General features: G+C 54.0%; 1 protein-coding gene across 1 annotated transcript in view; it reads right to left on the bottom strand.

The window, feature by feature from the left end:
* Positions 1–4,114: 4,114 nt before the first annotated feature.
* The window catches only part of MEF2D (myocyte enhancer factor 2D), a 34,135-nt gene continuing 17,916 nt past the window's right edge, over positions 4,115–20,333 (bottom strand). The window contains exons 3-11 of the mRNA XM_029227429.1: positions 20,118–20,321; positions 18,527–18,664; positions 17,267–17,477; positions 16,992–17,048; positions 15,156–15,346; positions 13,260–13,389; positions 9,116–9,329; positions 8,335–8,641; positions 4,115–8,005 (exon numbers count right to left, since the gene is read on the bottom strand). Coding sequence (XP_029083262.1) covers positions 7,994–8,005; positions 8,335–8,641; positions 9,116–9,329; positions 13,260–13,389; positions 15,156–15,346; positions 16,992–17,048; positions 17,267–17,477; positions 18,527–18,664; positions 20,118–20,321 — 1,464 coding nt within the window. The 3' untranslated portion in view covers positions 4,115–7,993. The remainder of the gene's footprint in view (positions 8,006–8,334; positions 8,642–9,115; positions 9,330–13,259; positions 13,390–15,155; positions 15,347–16,991; positions 17,049–17,266; positions 17,478–18,526; positions 18,665–20,117; positions 20,322–20,333) is intronic.

Raw genomic sequence — 20,333 nt, 5'->3', positions numbered from 1 at the left:
AAAAAAAACCCTTTGTAGATTGTAGCGCTCAGTTTATGGACTGCACTTTCACATGCATTATCTCATTTTAGTCTGACTGAACACGTACTGTGTGCCAGGCACTGAGCCAGACACAAAAACGGGTAAGGCAGTGAATTTTTAAGAAGAGCTTTCAGTCCAGTTGTACAGAGTAAATAGAAACTAGTACCTACAGTTTCAGGTAGAATGAGGTAGGAGCTATAAAAAGGGCAGATTCCTAAGACACTTCATAAGAGAAGAATATCATAGCCAGCTGGGTAGGATGGGGGAAATCAGGAAAAGTTTAATGGAGGTAAAGTTGTAGGAGTAAAAGCTTGAATGATAGGAAAGTTTTCAAAGAAATAGGCATGTAGAGCCCTACTTTTTGCCCATAGAACCTCTTCTTACCCAAGTAAGTTAATCTATTTTCATGTCTTTGACAAGTAGCAGTAATAAAAATAATAACACTGATTGAGCACTTATGGATCAGGAATGGTTTCAAGTGATTAATATGTAACGTTTATTTAAATCTCACAGCAACCCATTTTACACATGAAGTGACTTGAGTCATGAAGAAGTTAAGGTACTCTCTAGGCTGATGTCTCACAAGCCTTCTCTTGCCTCTGGCCTACACATTGTCCTGAGCCCCAGCTTCATTCATCCAGCTGCCTACCAGGTAGTTCCTCCGGAATATCCTCCAGGTATCTAGTAAAGAAGTGTTCTCTCTCCTTATTGAAAGAAAACCAGTGACCTCTAGGGTTGCACCAGGTCCACCACACCTGACCCTGCAGTTACCCCTGGGGAGCAAAACACTCCTCCCTACCTTCGATGCCCCAAAGAATGCATCAGTGAATTTTCCCTTTTTCAAGGTTAGCACAAGCCTAATGAGTCAAGGGACTTCCCTGGTGGTCCAGTGATTAAGACTCTGCACTTCCACTGCAGGGGGCATGAGTTCGATCCCTAGTCGTGGAACTAAGATCCCGGATGCGGTGCGGCCAAAAAAAAAGACTAATGAGTCAAGCAGGCCTTTAGTGAAGTTAGGAGATCACAGATAAGAAATACACTTCTGGTTCTTCTGATCTCTACAACTCAAACTCTTATGCAGCTTGGGGCCCTCTATGAGTCTCTCCTTGCCCCGCCCTCCAGCCTTTTTCCTTGGTCCTTGGAGTTCCCATGTCCCAAGGACGACGACTTCACAGGTGACCAACACTATGAATGGCTTCCCTCTTCATAAAAACCTTCTCTCTACCCGTGGGGTGACCTCACCCTGCTGGCCCTCCACGTACACCTCCAACTCAGTTCATCTGAAACGAAACTCATCTCCTTCGGACGTACCTGGTGGCCTTGTCTGGCGCCACAGCACCACCATCCAGTCAGTAGTCCAAGCATGAGTTTGAGAGTCGTTGACTCGCCTCCCTTTCCTTCGTCCTCTACCCTCACCAGGCAGTTTCCGAGTCCTGTTAATTCTACCTCTTATTTACTAAATTCATCCTCTCACTTGCAAAGGACCCTGACTGGACCTCAATTCTGCCTGCCTTCCAACTGGTTCTCAGCATTACTGTCTGAGGGAGCTTATACTGGCAGGAAGCTTTCTGAAGTGCAAATCTGATCAAGTCCCGCCTCTATTTAAAATCCTTTGATGACCAAATATCTCCTGCAGAATAAAATCCAAATTACAGCAATCAAGGCCCTTCACAGTGAGGTTTCCGCCTACCTCTTCAGCTTTCTCTGCTATACCTTTGACCCATACCACAGTATTAGATTTCCTGAATGCACCATTTTCTCTCCATACTTTACACGCTATTCCGGCTACCAGGAATGACTTCCCTGCCCTCATTTGTACATGTCTTCCAAATCCAGCTCAAATACCTCCCCTAAGTAGCCTCCCCTGATCTGTACTGGCTCGGATTTCGGTGTGCCTCCTCCTCTGATCCCACAGCCCACTTACAGCCTTCCTACATGTCATTTAATGCAGCCTGCTGACTCAAGTGTTAACTGTTGGTTCACCTGTCTCTTGTCCCCGCTTAACTGTGAGTTGAGGGGCAGGAGCTGTCTTGTTCCTCTCTGTATCTCCAATACCTAACAAAGAGTTTCACACACAGCAGGTGCTTAATAAATGTTTGTTGCATTTAAGACAGGAGGATGGCATGACTGAAGACTCAAAGGGTCTGTCAAGGAATGGACTGTACTGCCTGGTTGCCCTAGTGGCCAAGGGATGTGCAGTGGAGCTGCATGGACTACACCTGGAAAAGAGGTTGTGTCAGTTCTTTGAAGGCCCTGGGAACCCTGCCCAGGAGTTTGGGCTTATTTGGTGGGCAGTAGAGAACCATGAGGTGCTGGATGATCAGTGCTGTGCCAAAGATGGGAGGATGGATTAGAGAAGGCGAAGGCTTGGGTTAGAGAAAACGGGTAGCTATTAGTTCTGTCTTCCAGTTGATGAAACAGTGGCTTGGGCAAATGGTGACTACCCGAGGCCACACAGCTGGTAAGCAACAGAACTAGGAGTTGAACAAGTTCTGGACTATGCCAAGTCCAGAGATCTTTGTACCACACCACAGCGGGTATGCAGTAGATGGGGCTTCAAGGTTGTCCCAGTGTGAATGGATACTCCATTAATCAGGACAGGATAGGTTATGTTGCAGACACAATTCTGAAATCTCTGTGGCTTAACATAACACACTTATTTTCCATTCACACAAAGTCCACTGTGGCGCTGGACATCACCTTAAGGCAGCTTAGCCATCCAGGCTGCTTTGACATGCTTCCACAGTTGCCACGATAGGGAAAGAGCACTTGGAGAATCACATACCAGCTTGATTTTGGAAGTGACACACATTACTTCCAGTACGGTCCACTGGCCAGAACTAGTCTGATGACCTCACTTGACTACACAGGGACTGGGAAATACAGTCTTCTATGTGTCCAGGAAGCAGAAGAGGGCAGGAAATATTTGTGGGCAATAGTAATGCCTACCCAGGACATCAGGGGCCGATGCCTACAGAGAAGGAGGAGTGAGGCCAAACAGTCTGAGTGTATGAGATGTGCAAAGGAGAGAGGTTTTGCTCGGGATTTGTGTTAGGTCAAGGCTGTTCTAGTCACAGGCAGCCAGCAGGGGAACCTCATCCGGGGCGATAGTACTACCTTCTTAACCCTTTCCCACTCAGCATCTTTCACCTCTGCTCCAGCTGAGGGAGAAGTGAAGCAAAATCTGTAATGACCCTGAGAGGGAGGCAGGACTGGTACAGATGACCGCAGTTTTCAGATGAGGAATCCAAGGAATGAAGACATTCTGTGATGTGCCTGCATAGGCAGCAACCAAAGCATTAAAACCACGGTTTGTGGATTTTAGGCATTTGCAGGCCTGTCGCCACCATCGTATGTGGGCCCTTCATACTGCATCTTTGCCTCTGCAGCACCTAGCATGGGCCTAGTACAGAAGAGTGACCAAACCCCGTTAGTAGTGAGCCAGGCCCTCCCTGTGCACTTCCCTCCAGAGCCCCTGCATCTGCCCTACAGCACAGCTGTGCAGGGCACACGGCTTCGGGAGCAAGAGCCACCAGCCCCTGCCAGCCTCTGCAGAAAGGCACCAGGTGGGGAAGCCCTTTGGGGTATGTGAGGAGGGCAGGGAGAGGCTCCTGGCACTGTTAAAGGGCGCTTCAGAAGGGAGGGGTAGGGCAGCTGCCCCTTCGGGAGGGAACTCTGTGGGGGCCGTGAAGGTGGACTCCATCTGTGCCTAACAGAGCGCCTGGGCAACTTTCTGCCGTGGAAGTTTTCCGTAGCTGAAGGTCCTCTATCACACTCCTCCTCCACGCACACTCCATCTGTTCCTGACCTGGCCTTGAGTGGTATTTGTTTTTCTTGTGTCCCAGGATCCCTCCTCTGGCTTCTAACCAGACAACCCTCCTGAGTCCTGGGGCTGCTTCTGCTTCTGACCAGAGCACCTGGAAGAAATTCTCAGCTGAAAACCCCACCTCAGACGTCGTGAGTGTCCGCCCGGCAGGCTAACCGCCCTTCTTTCCTGCTGAGGTGGAGCTCTGGACTCCCACCCTGGCAGGGCCACACGATCCTTCCTTCCCCTACTCAGTCGACCGCATCAAAGAAACCAGAACCCAGGCCGAAGTATCAGAAACGTGTATTCTTTTTCTTTTAATAGTAAACCTCTTTACAACAAATATAGTGAAAGAGTTTTCAAACAAAACTCATAAGAATCTCGAGGACTTTGTCTTTTCTTATTGTGTAGAATACTAAGAAAGCATCACCATACAGCACAAAAAGAAATATTGAAAACAAATCAACAGTCACACACTTGGACTCGCCCTCCCCAGGACCCAGGATGAGCCCTAGGAGTGTGGGTGATTGTCGGGTTTGAGGGTGGGGCACCTCGGGGCCTGTCTCCCCTCCCTCTCCCTCCCCCCTTCCCTCTGGGACTTGAATGGGGAAGACAGAGAGAATCCAGATTCTCCGTATGACACTCCAGCCCCCCTCCCCCGCTACAAATCCCATTCCTTCTACCAACTGCTTAGGGGATGGAGAGGTGGCAAGAGGGGAGATGAAGCGTTCCCAGGCTCCATGTCTCCTCCCCTCCGTGAAAGCCTAATTTCACCCCCCATCCCACCCCAGGGGATTCCAAAGAGTCAGTTAAAAATATATAGATATTTCTAGATACACTTTTACATCATTTCTGTCTCTCCAAACAAATAAATAATCAGCAAGAGAAGGTGCATTACTTCCTTCCTGTCCAAGGTGGGAAGGGCTGGATAAGGGTCAGGGGTCAGTCTCCCTGCATTGAGTGCACTGCTGGGGGGAGGGGAAATGGTGTGTTCCACTGGGGGAGGGGTGTATGTGTGGGAGGTCCTCTTGCCCACTATCCCTGAAAGCTGTGGGAAACCTGGGGAGGGGAGGGGCATTGGATGACTCCAGTGATTACTTTGGCAAATGCCCAGTTCTTCGGAGGAAGGAGTGGGTGGAGGCAAATTTGGCTTGTGAGAGGAAGAAGAAATGAAGTCCCCACTTGAGGTCTGGGTTCCCAGAGACCCATTCATCAGGCCGGCCAGGGGCCCCTAACCCCAAGAGAAACCTCGGGATACTGAATTGCAGATCACATATTCATTCACAGATCACCCCCTGCCCCCAGGGATAGAGAGAAAAGGACACGCACACATCCACACATGGTAATCAAAAGCCAGGTTTGCCATTACAAGGCAGAGGGCAAAACTGGTGAATATTGCACCGTGAACTGCAGGGGCCCTCACCCCGACCCCATGTTTAATGGTGGCCAAGCCCAGCCTAGAAAGGTGGGCAGACTGATGGCGGGAATAGCCTGAGAAGGGAAGGCCAGTCATTCAACGTTTATTGAGCACCTATCATTCACCTTTCACCCAATCAGCATTTGTTGAGCGCTGGCTATGTGCCAGGCACCGGGCAAGGCTCTGGGAATGCATGCATGCATGCACAAGACTACACCCTGGCTTCTTTCAAGGTCCTGATCAAGTCTCATCTATTGACACTCCCCCTAGGAACGTGCAGGAAGACTGGGCATGCTGTGTGCCCAATCAGCGTTGGGGGGGTAAGCTGTAAGGAAGGACCACAGCCCAGGTGAGCAGAAAGCTGCAGAGAGGAAGAGGAACTTGAGTATCATCCTGAAAGCAGGAGGGGGTGTGGGGGGAAGAGGGTACTCCAAGAAAGGGAGCTGGGTATAAAGGCCTGGGGCTGGGTGAACAATTGTGCGTGGAACTGCAGGAGAGGTAGGGCTACAGGGAGAAGCAAAGAGGGCCAAGTGCCAGATCCCCAAGTGAATATAAACATATTAGAGCTGAGGGTAAGAACAGGGGCGGCAGGCACGAAGAGAGTGGGGCTCAGGAAGGGGGGCCACAGAGCTGGAAGCCAGGGCTGTGTGGCTGCAAGAAGAGCCATCTGTCCCTCTGTAAACACACACTCAGTCACACAAACACACACGCACACACCCTCAGAGCGCAGTTCACACAGATTCACACACACATGCCCAGACGGGCTCAGAGACACATAAAGGTACACCCATGCAACCATACACACACACACACACACACACACATAAATACAAAGGTACACTCAGACACATAAATACCAGATGCCCTCATAAACACACTCGGCTACCTGTGCGGTCACACGCACCCCTCTGCTCTGGTTTCCTTCCCTGCATCAAGTATCGGAATACTGCAAGCGGCTGGATCGTAGAGGCAGGCAGTGTCGCCTACCACAAAACCGGGCCTTGTCTAACTCTACTTTCCCACCAGGATGAAACCCCAAGGGAGCACTGCACCCCTTGGGCAGAGGGGCTGGGCTTCTTATGTGAAGGAGTGGGGCAGGCCCCAGTCTGCCTGCCCACGTCACCCCAGGACAGGCCCCTTAGGGCAGGGAGTAGTGGTGGACTGCGGGCCGGGGGCCTGCCCCCTCCAGTTTGATCTGTGATCCAGCCTGGGGTCTCAGGACCCCACGCTTTGGCTGCCCCCACTGGGGAGGCAGTAGAGAGGGTGGACTTGGGGGGGGGAGGGGAGGGGAGCAAGAACAACAGCAGAAGAATCTCGTCTGTACAGTACGGGCCGTTTGAGTCATTATTATTACAATATACTTTGACAAAAATAGAATCTCATTTCATATCAATACAACAACAACAACAAAAAAAACAGTTTCCTGGACTGTTACACTGCTAACGTTTTCCAAAGGTTGCTATTTACAATTACAGTAGCCAAGACAGAAGGTGGGATGCTGCCTGGGGGTGGTGGGACAGGAGGTAGCGAGACAATGAGGGCGCCAAGAGCAGGGAGGTGGGGTCAGGAGCGGAAGGAGCTGGGAGGAGGGCTGGGGAGAGGGGCCGAGGAGGAAAGAAGGGAGGCAGGCCTTTTGCGGACCTCCTCCATCCCCTCTCCCACCCTCACACACCACCCCAATGTCCACTCCTCTGGGGATGTGTACGTGCAAGGAAGAGCAAGTCCCCTCACTCACGCTAGTCCTTGGATGCAAGGGTTTCCAGTCCTCAGGCACCCCGGGGTGCCTGAGGCCACCTCCTGCCGAGCCACTTCACTCTCCCCAGTTCTCCCTGCGCTTTGTGGCCGGCTTTACGGGGCTGGTGTCAACTGAGGGACGGGGAGCTATTGCACTGTGTATCTTAGAGAAAGTGCTGGGGAAGGGAGGGGGCCCCCAATTCACCCCCTGCCCCAGCCCTTCTGCCCCTCCTCAGCCCTCTCCTCATGGCTCTCTGTCTTTCTCTCCAACTGTGCTTCATAGGGGCCCCACCTCAAGCCCCTTCCCTCCAGCCTCGATTCCCAGGCAGCCTTCCCAGCCCCAAACCTCGGCCAGCACCCGCACACCTTAGAGGTGCAGATCACATGAGAATCAGTTGAGAGTGTGTGGTGTGTGTGCAGGGGCCTCTGGGGCCCAGGCTTGGGTATTCTGCCCCATGTGCCTGTGGCCATAGGAACAGCTGAGAAGCAGAGACCTTCTTCAGAACCTCTGCCTCACTTTCCCCCTGAAACACAAAACCACCCATGAGGCCGACTTTGGGGTTTCAGTCTATTGTAAGGGGTTTTTGTTGTTTGGTAGTTTTTGGTTATTTCCCTCTGTCTGGGGGATGGGGTGGGAGGGCCCCGCATGCAGGGCTCGGCACCTGTCCTTTCCCAAGGCCTATCGGGCCCCCCACCCCCTCCTGCAGCATATGTGTACAACGTGCAAAGTGTCCCCCCCTTCCCGCAAAAAAGAGCCCCCCAGCCAGTGAAACTGGTGGGGGGTGCAGAAAGAGGGGATGGGAGCATCCCCCTCTCCAAAGCGAGAATCCAAATTAAAAAAAATATAATAATAATAATAATAATATAATAATTATACACAAATGTAACCGTCAACAGGACACGGAGCACAAGAAAGGAAGTGGGGGTCGAGCGGGAGGAGCCCAGGACAGGGAGGGGTGGGCGGTGAGATTGTCAACTCTTCATCAGGGAGGCTGAGAGGAGGGGAGTGGGAACCGTCACTTTAATGTCTGTGAAAAGAGGAGATGGAGAAGGGGGTGTGAGGGCGTGGCCCAGGCTACGGGGTATGTGCCCCCCACGTCCCTCTCCCAGTAGGGCCAGGATTCTAGTGGCAGGGCCAGCTCTGAGGGGAGGAAGTCATCGAGCAGAAGGACTGATGCTGGAGGGAGGGGAGATGGGCCTTTGGCGGGGGTGAAAGGGTGTCCGTGCTGCCCCATAAGGGCTGATGGAAGGGCTGGCTGGCCACCTCTTAGGTGGGAGATGAGACGGGCTGGGGGCATATGGGCCAGTCCCTGGGTGCAGCAGACAATGGCAGACCGGAGGGGCGATGCTACAGTACCCAAGTATCGAGCCGCATCCTCTTCACAGCTGAGCCCTCAGCCTCAGGCTCCGGGGCTGGGCGCAGCAGGCCCAGTGTGGGCCCGAAGTCTCCCCGTCCATCATCCCGGTCCCCCGTCTCATAGGAGGCCCCAGCCGGGCTGCTGAGACTGTCGCCAGGCTCAGGGCGGGTAGCCGGAAACACAGCTGGAGGGGGAGGCGCAGGGCTGCGCTCACGGCTTGGGGACACTGGTTCCGACTTGATGCTGATGTGGGGGTGGGTGGTGACCGTGAGGGCAGCACCCACGTGGGGCAAGGGGCTGCCGGGGCTGGAGGCAGGCAGTGGGCATGGAGTACAGGGGACAGAAATAGAGGAGGTGAGGGACAGAAAAAGTGATGGGAGGTCACACGACAGGGAGTGAGAGAGGACAGAAAGTGAGAGGATGGGGGTTGGGGGTGGGGTGAGGCAAGTGGATGGAGACAGAGGCAGCAGGAGAGAGAGGGCCAAGTGAAGGGAAAAGAAGGAAAAGAAGTCACGTGAGTTGTCTTTCCATCCCATGTCATCTTCTGCAGAGCCAGGAGGGCCCCACACCCCACCCCAAGCCCGGGCTGGCTGGGGGAAAGGCTCAGGATGGCTCTCCCAGGCCTTGACAGGGGACTCCAGGGCTGCCACTTAGTGGCTTACGTGCTGTCCACTGATGACAGACAACCTCAGAGGGATCTCAGCTCTCAAGAGGCCCCTCCTCTTCCCACCCCTCAGCTCCCCCTTCCCCAACACTGGTGGGGCATCCCCTGGGACTCACATTAGGTTGCTGAGGGACACGGGGACCAGGTGGGGCTGCTGCTGAGGTGGCGGCTGGGGCTGCTGGGGAGGCTGGGGCTGCGGCTGCGGCTGGGGCTGCGGCGGCTGCGGCGGCTGCGGCGGCTGCTGCCAGGCGGTGACACTGCCTAGCGACAGCCCCCCAGGCGAACTGAAGGCCGGTAAGGAGGAGAGCTCTGCACTGGTCAACTGGTAATCTGCATGGGGTGGGGAAGAAAGGGCGGGTGAGCTTCTTGCAGTGGGAGAGAGGACCGAGGCTCCCATCGGGGAGCCGCCTCCAGGACTATCAGGGTGGGGGGCGTTGTTAACGACAGGTGTGAATAATCAACTAAGCCCGTACAAATTCAGTGAAGATGGCACTCAAAGAAACGCAAATCTTGATAACCACGAGGTGCTGTTTTTTAACAGGATGCAAAGAGAGGTGGTTTTTTAAAATAGTGTTTAACTTTTTTTTTTTTTTAACCGTGTGTAGGTATCACTTTTAGAATGTCAATTTTAAAAAAGAAGGCGAGGGACTTCCCTGGTGGCACAGTGGTTAAGAATCCGCCTGCCAAGGCAGGGGACACAGGTTCCAGCCCTGCTCCGGGAAGATCCCACATGCCGCGGAGCAGCTAAGCCCGTGTGCCACAACTACTGAGCCCACGCGCCACAACTACTGAGCCCACGCGCCACAACTACTGAAGCCCGCGCGCCTAGAGTCCGTGCTCCACAACAAGAGAAGCCACCGCAATGAGAAGCCCGTGCACCGCAACGAAGAGTAGCCCCTGCTCACCACAACTAGAGAAAGCCTGCACGCGGCAGCGAAGACCCAAAGCAGGCAAAATTAAAAATATAAATAAATAAATTTTAAAAAAATAAAAAAGGGGAAAAATGGTAGGTAGGAAAGGTCTAATATATGTCTAATTGTCATCTCTTCAACTGCCAAGTCTTCAAGAGCCTTTCTGAGATTAGAGGGGAATGGTGGGAAATGCTAGGTGAATGGCACATCTGAAGCAAATGACTGTAACTACCATTCCACCTTCCTCAAAGTCCCTGAGTCTCCTGAAGACTGTCAACACATAAAACAGGTAGGAATAGGTAGCAGCAAGCGTTCGGGCTGCTGTGCCCACAAACACAGAGGACGCACATCTGCCACCCAGAAGGGCCTACAAGAGCAGAGGGGCTGTGAGTGAAACAGGCCTGCGGTGCAACTGGCCAAGGTTCTGGCGGATTTCCCCATGAGGTGGCACTCGTTGTTTTCAAAATTTCTGTCTTAATGAAGAAACTGTGATGTTTGCACTGAACAAACAGAACCATGAAATGTTTCACGATTTACGCAGCTCTGTTCCGTTTCACGCCGCAGCCTGTTTGGGACACTCTAGAAAATGCCTTCCCTGAGGAACACAGGCTACTGCACTGCAGCGTGATGCGGGGGGCACACCCGCCAGCCTTCCCAGCGCTACACCATGCGCTCCTACTTGAGGGGCCATCTGCTCCAGCCCTCTGTCTTGACGCAGGGAAGACAGGATTATCTGTGCGACAGAACGGTAAGGTGAAGGGCATGAGCGATGGGGTCAAACTTCCTAGCCACCTCCACTTACAGTCCATGCGATCTTCGGCGAGTTACTTAGTCTGTCCATAAACCGGAGGCAATAATCCTGCCTGCATCACTCAGCTGCTATGAGGACTGAGCACGTTAATACACACGCAGTATGTAGAACAGTGTCTGGCACATGATAAATAATCAAAAGATTTACCTGCTGTTATTATTAATTTACAAATGAGGTGACTGCAGCCTCAAGTTTGAGGAACTCTCCCCAGGTCACAGAGAAAGCCAATGGCAGAGCTAAGATACGACCCCAGGCTTCTTTTATTACCTTTAAATCTCACTCTATAGATGGTCCACTCTTGCCTCTGGTCTCATAACAATGTTAATTAGCCAGGAGTTTTGAGATGCTTACATTTAAAAAGCAGACCAAGGGCAGACAGGGGCCCCTAGGACCAACTATTTACAACATTCATTTTACAAACAAGGAAACCAACCCCGAACAGTGCAGTGTTGCCCATTGTCCCCCAGCCAGTGAATGGTAGGGACTCAAACCCCAGTCTTGCACTTTCCCACCACACTCCAGCCCTGTCTACCTGGAGATCTGGCTCCCCAGCAGGCTCCTTGGTCTCCTCCTAGAGCGACCAAGCCAGACCTCTGCAGCCAGTGTCAACAAGGGGCCAGGTGCGTCCCTTATCCATGATATTACCACAGGCAGATCACCCCCAGCCGGAACTTGGACTGTGGCCAGGCACTGTAAATAGTGAACAACTAAACAGCAATGTGTTCACTGGGGATTTGTTTATATACGTAGGGTCACCTGAAAACACCTGCTGTTTAAACCGAGGTCTGCTTAACTACTCCTGCAGCAAGAGGAACTGGAGCCCTTGGTTTCTGAGAGGATGTGAGAAAGCCCAAACACTTCCCAGCAGGGCTCCAGCGGCAGGCCCAGGGTCAGAATCTGCTTTCACACCAGACTGACAAATAGAGTCTAAAGTCTGGCCTTGCTGAGCGCCTGTCGCAGGTTCACTGACACCCACTAACCTGCCTCCTGCTTCACAGAGACTGGTGGAGGACCTGAGAAGATGGCAGGAAACCACCACCATGGGATTCCCAAATAAACAGCAGCTCCTGAAAAGTGGCCTGTGCTGCCCTCTACCAACCGCCCCCGCTGGTAGGGCTAGAAGGGCCTCAGAGACCTCCTGTCCGCCCACAACTCACAGATGAGAGCTCCCACTGGCCCCCAAAGGTGCGGCCATCTGAAGCAGTCCTCTCTGAAGCTGCCCAAGGACATGATAACTTGGGAGTGGGTACACACATGGGAGCACACACAAGGGACAAGGGACTTCACAAGACACCCAGGTGATAAAATCTGGACACAGACCCACATGCCAGGGTCTGGCCTCTCAACACGAGGCAGTTCCTCCAGCTCTCTTACCTGCCCCGAAGGGCTTTCCCACACACAGGGTTGGGTTCTGGATTTTTACACCCAGGGAAGAGGTGGGATTTTGTGGGTATCTGTACTGGTGTCTGGGACCTACCTAGCATGGTTCAACTCTGGAATGTGGGCTTGGGGAGTGGGTAGAAGTTTAGGGGTCTTTTGGTCTAGTCTGATCTCACCACAGAACAGCCCTGATGCAAGCCATTCACAGGTGAGAAAAGCTGGGGAACATCAGAAGCCTCTTCAGTGGGAGAAACAGACCAGGTTCCCAGCCACATCGATGCTCTGAAACAAGGTGACAAGGCATTTCCGCACTGGGAAGTCCTTCCTGACACAGCAGCTTGGAATGCAGGCAAGGATGGCTGAAAATGTCACAGACTGTTCCTGGGAGGGTGTGAGTGGGTGACAGAGGCCAGGACAGCCCTGGGGACCCAGGACGGCCCAAACACTGGGTGTCCTTTCTGAATTTTTCTACCCAGAGGTCTCTCCCATGTCTCCAAGTGACTCTTCACCTTCAGATCCCCTCCCCCACTTTCATCAGACCTCCTCCTCCCTTTCCCCCTCATCATTCCACCAAGCCAACATCAGGGTGAGAGACCCCCTTCTTCCTCCTCCGGCCCACCCTGGAGTCCCTACTTGGCTTTCCCAGGAAGCTGGATAAATCTTCCTAACCATGCTTCCTCTCGGGTCTCCTCAGCCTCCCTGTCTCTCTCTCTCATTCCTTCGTTCTTCTCCTCCAGGAAGCCTTGCTGAACTCGGCATGCTCCCCTCCCCACTCCCCGACCCTGGTCAGCCCGAGTCCCCAGCTGCTCAGCCCACCTCAGAAGGGAGCTCCCCAAGGACAGGGCTTCCCTCTCCATTAGGTCCTATTTAAAAATAAGGGATACTCATACCCACTTAAATTTGATTTTCAGACAAAACAATGAATAATTTTTGCACAAGTATGTCTTTGAGACAGTTCCAATAACACCATCACCGTGTGAATGGCATCCGATGTTACTATTTGCTAAATCTGGCAACCTTAATTAGGTAGGGGCTACCCCAAATCAATGGCCCTCCTCAGATGGAGGCATCCCCCGGAGAATACCTCGCGTTCCTTCTCTGGTCCCTCCTGTGCCCCAAGGCCAAGTGCACACAGCTACATGTCACATGAACACTCACCTGTGTTGTAGGCGGTGGGCATGGAAGAGAAGGGGAGGCCCTGGCTGAGTAAACTCGGTGTTGCCACGGAAACCACTGGGGTGGTGAGCGAGTGGGTAGACTGGGAGACCCCAAGGCGCTGGGCATTGTTCTGCAGGAGAAAAGAGTCTGTCAAGAGGTGGCAAATGGGAGGGCTGCTTTATCCAGGCCCCCCATTCCAAGGACAAGCTGGGGTCCCTGAATCTCAAGGCCCAGGAGGAATACCTCAGCATGAAGACACCGCAGACACACAAACACTGGTGCATTCACAGAGACACTGAGATCCATGGAGAGAGACATGCACACACAGATTCACTGACGCCTACACACATGCGAAAAGGAAAGTACATATGCTGGCCCTGGGGCCCCAACACCAGCCATGGGCCCTGTCTCCATTCTTCTCCTGGTTAGTCCCCCTAGAGTCTACCCTCCATCTGTCACACTGCAGCACATGCCCTGGTAGAAGTGTGCTGGCATCTGTGAGAGGAATGCAGGGCCTGGCGTGGCGTGTGCCTGCGTGTACGCACACACGTGTGTGGGGCTGTCAGCTCCATCTGCCGCTGAGTCACTTGTTTATTCCAACTCCGCGCTGGGGCCGTAACTGCCGCCGTGTTGGCCGCCAAAGCCTGCCTGCCTTTTCCAGCCTCTCTGGCCTCCCGTCAGGGAGTTCGGGAGGGAGGAGCCCCCGCCCCACTCCTGGCTGAGTGTGAGGATGTAAGCGTGTATATGTGTGACAGAGGAAGAGTGCTGCGTATGCCTCTGAGTGTCTGTAAGACAGGCTGCGTGCAGGAGGGAGCACCAGGAGAGAGGGAAGCAGGGAAGCCCCTGACCAAGGACAACTCTGGCCTTGCCTTGGGCCTCAGCTTTCCCTAGAAAACCGATTTTCCTGTCCAGCTGGCATCCCTCCTAAGGAGGTCCCTGTCCTGGGTGGGCATGAATAGAGTCAGAGGGCAAGCGCAAGGGCCTAATCCAGGCACCCAGGGATACACTGAGATGGGACCTCTGAGGCCTGAGGCAGGCCCACTCCACTGGTGCACGTGCATGTGTGCGCGCACGCACACACACACACACACACACACACACACACACACACACGTGTGTCTGCATGAATGCAACATCCCATGAAAACATCCACGGACACTCAGGTACACACACATGCATTGAACTCCTCGCCCCCACCCCGTTCATCTCTGCATCCCACTTGGCACTAAGCATAGCTCTTGGCAAATAACCAGATAAACAAACACCACACACTACACACACAGGCAAAAGGACAAAGGCACACACATACTCCATGCTGGGTGACCGCAGAGCAATGGGCTAACCCAGAATTTAAAGCCACAGCAAACATCTCATAGCCTCACTTACCAGATCTAAATGGTCCTCAGTCTGGGAGCAGAAATAAAACCAAGGGGATGGTTCAGTCTCTGGCCCCTGCCCTCCCCTCACGCCCCTGCCCCCACAGCCATGCCGTCTACCTCTTTGCATCGGAGCAGGATGGCTCTCCAGCCTAGGAGGGCAGAGCTCTTCACTGTCCTGATTTCCAGAAGATGCTATATCCCAATGCCCACCAGTTAGGAAACCCTCACAGCCTAATCCTCATCCCTCTGATCACCCTCCTATTATCATCAGGGAACCTTCTCTCCCACCTCCTGTCCCTTTTTACTGCCCTTGAGACTGGTACTTCTGTGCTCCAACCTCTTGGAACGCCCTTCGGGAAGGAAGAGCTCATAAAAAGCCACGATTCCATGATCTCTCCAGGGAAGTCCTAACTGCTGGTTCTCTCTCCTGCTAGAGGTCGGCTCTGTCCTCCCACCCTACTGCTCCCCACTCTCCCATTCCCCAGCCCCTGGCCCTCGGTCCAGACACCCCACTCACCAAATGATGCATTAACCCCTTTCCTCCCTGGGAAGTGATGACCCTCAGGTCAGGCTTGCGGCTGGGGGCTCCAAGCTGGGCGCTGTGGGTGGGTGGGGGCGGAGACTTGGCAGGGATGACCTTGTTTAGGCTGTTGCCGTTGGCCATGGGGAGGAGGCCAGGGGAAGCCCGGGCACTGACGTAGCCATTCCCTGGAAAGGTGAAGAGATGAGGGTAAAAGGAAAAACGTGGACCCACCACTTAGCCCTGTTAACTGCTCCCAAACCAATACTCCTGTCACCCAGAACTTCTCAAAGCCATGTTCAAACTTTGAGTGGCTACTAAGTTCTCTCATTTTCCCCTAAAACCACCCTGGTCTTGGGAGTAAGGGGAGAACACTCCTTACTCCTCAATCATCGGGTTCATCCCCCTGCCTCTAAGCTACATGTGATGGGACTGGGTAGTAGGAGCTGGTCTCCAACGACAGGACCTCCAGCACCTGCCCCCAACTGGGCCCATAATGACGCAGGTTGGAGAAGGGTGGCAGCCTGGAAGTTGAGACTCAGTGTGGATCCCGGTCACAAGGGCAAATCAACCACTCAGACTGCTCCCCTTGCCTTGAGCTCGGGATGCTGTGATTTGGATAAGCACGTGACAAGATGCCTGTAGCTCTGGGAAAAAGACGAGCCATTCATTTGCAGTGCTGGTGTTACTGGAACTGGGGGACTGATGACATAGCTGCCACCAAAATTAGACTGGTAATTACAAGCAGAATAACCATCTTTTACAGTTGTTCCACACTCCATAACCAACACAGGGCCTTCACACGCGTATCATCGTATTTAATCCTCACACTAACCCTGCAAGACGGACAGGACATGTATCATTAGCCCTATTTACAGACGAGGAAACACCTGCCAACCGCTGGTTCGGAGAGGTGTGATGACTTCTCCAGGGCCACACAACCACTTTCTACGTGTTGCGCTCGAGGGCCTAGAAGTATCACCGTTCCCTTAAGGTCTGCAGGCACTTCACTGGACATTTCCCTGGAGAGGGAGGGGTATTCACCCATTCCCCCCATTTCCTGCCCCCGTACACAACTGCTGCCAAGGAGGTAGTACATGGCTCCTGGGGCCAAGCTGGGGAACTCTAAAACCCAGAGATGTGGCGGTGACCAACGTCAGAAGTATCACCTTGCCCTCTGCCCTGAGAGCACACTGCTTCCCTGGAAGTGTGTGGCTGCCTCCATCCCAATTCCCGGATCACTCCGGGAATGGCAGGAATGTTGGGGTGACGTCAATGGTGACATTCGAAGTCACAGTCACCAGCCGGACAACAGCACAGGGCAGGAGGGGCTGTCAGCTGCTGGGGGGGCGGGGTGGCATGGGGCGAGCAGCCTTTCTTCTGTGGTTCATAGACGTGTGCTTACAAGTGCACATCTAATGTCTGGATATTTCCATAAGGGTGAGAAAGTGTCCGTACGTGTGTAAGTGCGTGTGAGTCTGTGCCTCTTATCGGTCGCCAATGTCAGATATTCGTATCTTCCAGATCCCAACCAGACACCCCCCCCTCAATGAACTGGAAAAATCTGGAACCTCTCTTCCAACTAGAAATGTTGGTCAGTTCTCAGAGTTTTCCCAGAATTCCCTGAGCCTACATCTCTGCCAATCATCCACACCAATCACTGCTACAGACAAAAAAATCCAGGGGCTTAAAAATCCTCAGATACTACAACCAGCTCAGGCCCTGGGATCTTCCTCTCCCCTAATCTAGGCCACTCTCGGTCCCTGGAACACCTGAGGCCACCGAGCAGGCAGACCCTGGCCCTCCCCCAGGCAGAAAGGCAGCTTTACTCACCGACAGGGCTGGGGCAGGCTCCGTTAGCACTGTTGAGGTCTCCCCCCAGCATGGCCCCTGGAGGAAAAAGAGAACCATAAGCCGACAGGACAGCCTCTTCCAGAGTGAGTCCTGGGAACTGGACTCACTGGGAGTCACACTCCCTTCCCTCTGGAACCACATACGTGGGAGAGTGCTGTGGTGGGTGAAGGGAAATAGTCACCGTGGAAAATGGAATCCCAAAGTCTCACCACACCTCACTGCCACGTCACCTACCCACCTATCAGATCACTTACCTGCGCTGGCTGGCCGCTGGGGCAGGCCGGGAGACACACTGTTCCTCTGTAGTGCTGGCTGCTGGGGGGACAGGAGCCGTGGGTCCGTGAGGGATGACGTCACCAGGGAAGGGGTGACCAGGGAGCCGCTGGGATTGCTGAACTGCAGTGAGCTCTGATTGGACACGGGCACCGTGACGGGCATGGCAAAGTTGGGGGCCGGGACAGCTGACTAGACAGAAGATGGAGAGGCAGGGTCAGGCCAGGGTGATCCCTTACCCTGGACTCACTTTGCCTGGGAGGGCAGGCCAGGGTTCCTCTAGCCTCTGGGCTGTGGGTCCTTGGGCCAGCAGCTCCATCTCTCTGCTCTGGAACCCCCTGGAGTCATGCCTGCCACTCCCACCAAGGAAGTATGCTGGTTGGAGTGCTTTGGGATCCAGCTCTGGCCCAGAGAATGAGAAGAAGGCTCTGCTCACTGCAGAGAGACCCGGGGACACCTGGAACCCCCCTAGCGGAGGTGGGTTAGTCCTCAGCCAGGCAGGACACACAGAGAGCAGGTTAGAGGCCCTGAGTACAGACCCAAACTCACACATACAGCTGTTAAGGATGAGCGCGTGGGTCGGGGCGTCACCTCACTTTGTCGCCTCTCATCCGTCTGCCTGCTGCAGAGGGCGTTCACCCCCCTCACTGCCTTCCCCTTCAGCAGGAGTCTCTGCCTCCCCTTGACAGTGCTATTGAGTATCTTGGGCTGGGGGTGTCAGAGCAGGCCCAAAGGGGCCTCTCCCCAGAACAAATCTGGGCAAAGAGCACATTCTCTACTTTCCTGTCATCTAAGGATCTCAGGTCATCTACACACTTCTTGCTGGTGAGGGGGACACTCCAGGCCTCTCCCGGCTTATGCTCCATCCAAGATGAGTCTCAGCAAGGGTCACGGGTTTATCACGACCAACGTCAGAGGTTCCTCAGTGGTCACCAATAGCCCCAGCATGGCTCAGAGCAGAACATCCATCAGAGGCAGCCGAGGGCCGGGGCGGGGCGCGAAGCCACACCATGCACCACAGGGAGGCTCTCCTCCATGCGACTACTCACGGCCAGTCTATAACTCTGCATCATTTTATCAAACTCCTCGTCTATCTTTTTATATTTCTCCTCCGTCTGGGGGGTCAGGGCAAACACCTCGTCCACCTCAGGGCTCTCACATTCCCTGTGCTTCTTGTGCAGCGCCTGGGGGGGAAGGGGCCGGAAGGGGGGGCCAACAGAGAGAGAGTGAGTGGGGCTCACCCCATAGCGCCGGAAGAGCCCGTCGAGCTCCTCGCTGGCGCGCCGGTACTTGTCCTCCAGCAGGGGGCTCTGTTCCAGCGAGTCCTCCCCGTCGGGCTCCGGGCTGTCGCAGCCATTGAAGCCCTTCTTCCTCAGGGTCTGTAACCGCACCACTACCGTCAGCAGGGGTGAGGGTCCTCCCAGCCCCGACCACCCCCCCCCCCCCCCCGCCTCCCTGGCATTCCTTCCAGCCCTTCCCTAAGACTCTCCTACTAGGGCACTGTGTGACTGTGTGGTTGGTGGGGGAGGCGTCAGAATACAGGGTCACGTGGAAGGTGGGCCTAACCCAGGGACTGCAGCCGGCACAGGGACATGTGCTTCCAAGGTGACAGGTGGGGTGGGGGGTTTCTGGGGGATGAGCTGAGGGGCTGGTACCCTGTCTACCCTTAGGTGAGCCCCAGCCAGAAGGCACAGAGCGCTCTCCAGCGCAAGGCAGTCAGGGCTGTCTTTGCCCGGCTCAATTCCTGGGCTCTACTTAAAAGAAGAAGGGGAAAGAGAAATCGAAATGGAGACAGAGAGGCAGAAGAATAAGAGGGAGAAAGACAAAACATTTCTTTGCATTTACTGAGTTCCTACCATGTAGCACCTTGTACGCTGTCCTCGAGCAAAGGCCACAGCTTCTCCCATGCACCCACACAAAGGAGGGGATGCACACCTGGTGGTGTGGAGGAGACCCCAAAGCTGACCTCTCCATGCTCAAAACATCTTCACAGATGCTTGTTTTGTCTTGAAAATGAATGTGAATTTCACATTCTAGTCTACAGTAAATCTGTTTTCTCTAATATAAAAATAAAAGAATTTCTTCCACATCTGTGGAGTGGAAGTCTCGCTCCAGGAAGGCAGGCCTGTGGCTTCCCAGGCACCCTTCTTCATCGGCACAGGTCCCGTACCCCCAGTGTGAGAAGCAGGAACTGGGCTGTCTCATTCAATTCACACAACACCCTTCAAAGCAGGCACTGGCCCCATTTCGTGGAGGTGGGCACCAAGGCTCTGGGAAGCGAAACCACCTGCCCAAGGCCACACAGCCAGTAAAGGCCAGAGCTGGATTCCAAAGCCCACGTCCTTTAATGGTTTACAATGTCAGCTCTCTTTGAAACAGAAAATAGAGCCACAGGGACCCACAAAGGGACAGAGACAGAGCAGCAGAGATGGAAACAAAGAGGGAGACAGAGAAAGGAAGAGTCAGATGCAGGAGCATATCAAAAGATGGAGAAGGAAGGAAAGAGAGAGAGAGAGAGAGAATTTGAGAGCAGACAGAGCAGAGATGTCATGTTGTGCCTGACAGACATGAAGAAAGCGGCTCAGAGAGGGCTGGGGTGGAACTGGGCTGGGTGGGCAGCCCCATCTGACATCTACCTCACTGCCCTCCTTCCTTCTCGGGCCCGGGGTTTGTAGAAGAGGATGTGGGTTTATATGTGTGTGCGCACAGGTGAGGGGGCTTCAAGGGGCACGTGGACACGTGTGTGTGCACGGGGAGGTCCAAGTGTGCATGCTGCATGGGCACGTGGTGTGCAGTTGCAGGCGGGGGTGGGGTCCACGTGCGTGGGCCCACCTCGATGATGTCGGCGTTGGTGCGGCTCTCGTGTGGCTCGTTGTACTCCGTGTACTTGAGCAGCACCTTGTCCATGTCCGTGCTGGCGTACTGGAACAGCTTGTTGGAGTGGTTGAAGATGATGAGCGCGATCTCGCAGTCACAGAGCACGCTCAGCTCGTACGCCTTCTTCATCAGCCCGAACTTCCTCTTGGTGAATGTCACCTGTAGGTGGGC

Source organism: Monodon monoceros, unplaced genomic scaffold (assembly GCF_005190385.1).
Source record: "Monodon monoceros isolate NGI ecotype Baffin Bay Population unplaced genomic scaffold, NGI_Narwhal_1 Super_Scaffold_18, whole genome shotgun sequence".
Taxonomy (NCBI): domain Eukaryota; kingdom Metazoa; phylum Chordata; class Mammalia; order Artiodactyla; family Monodontidae; genus Monodon; species Monodon monoceros.
This window is presented reverse-complemented; position numbering and strand designations above follow the sequence as displayed.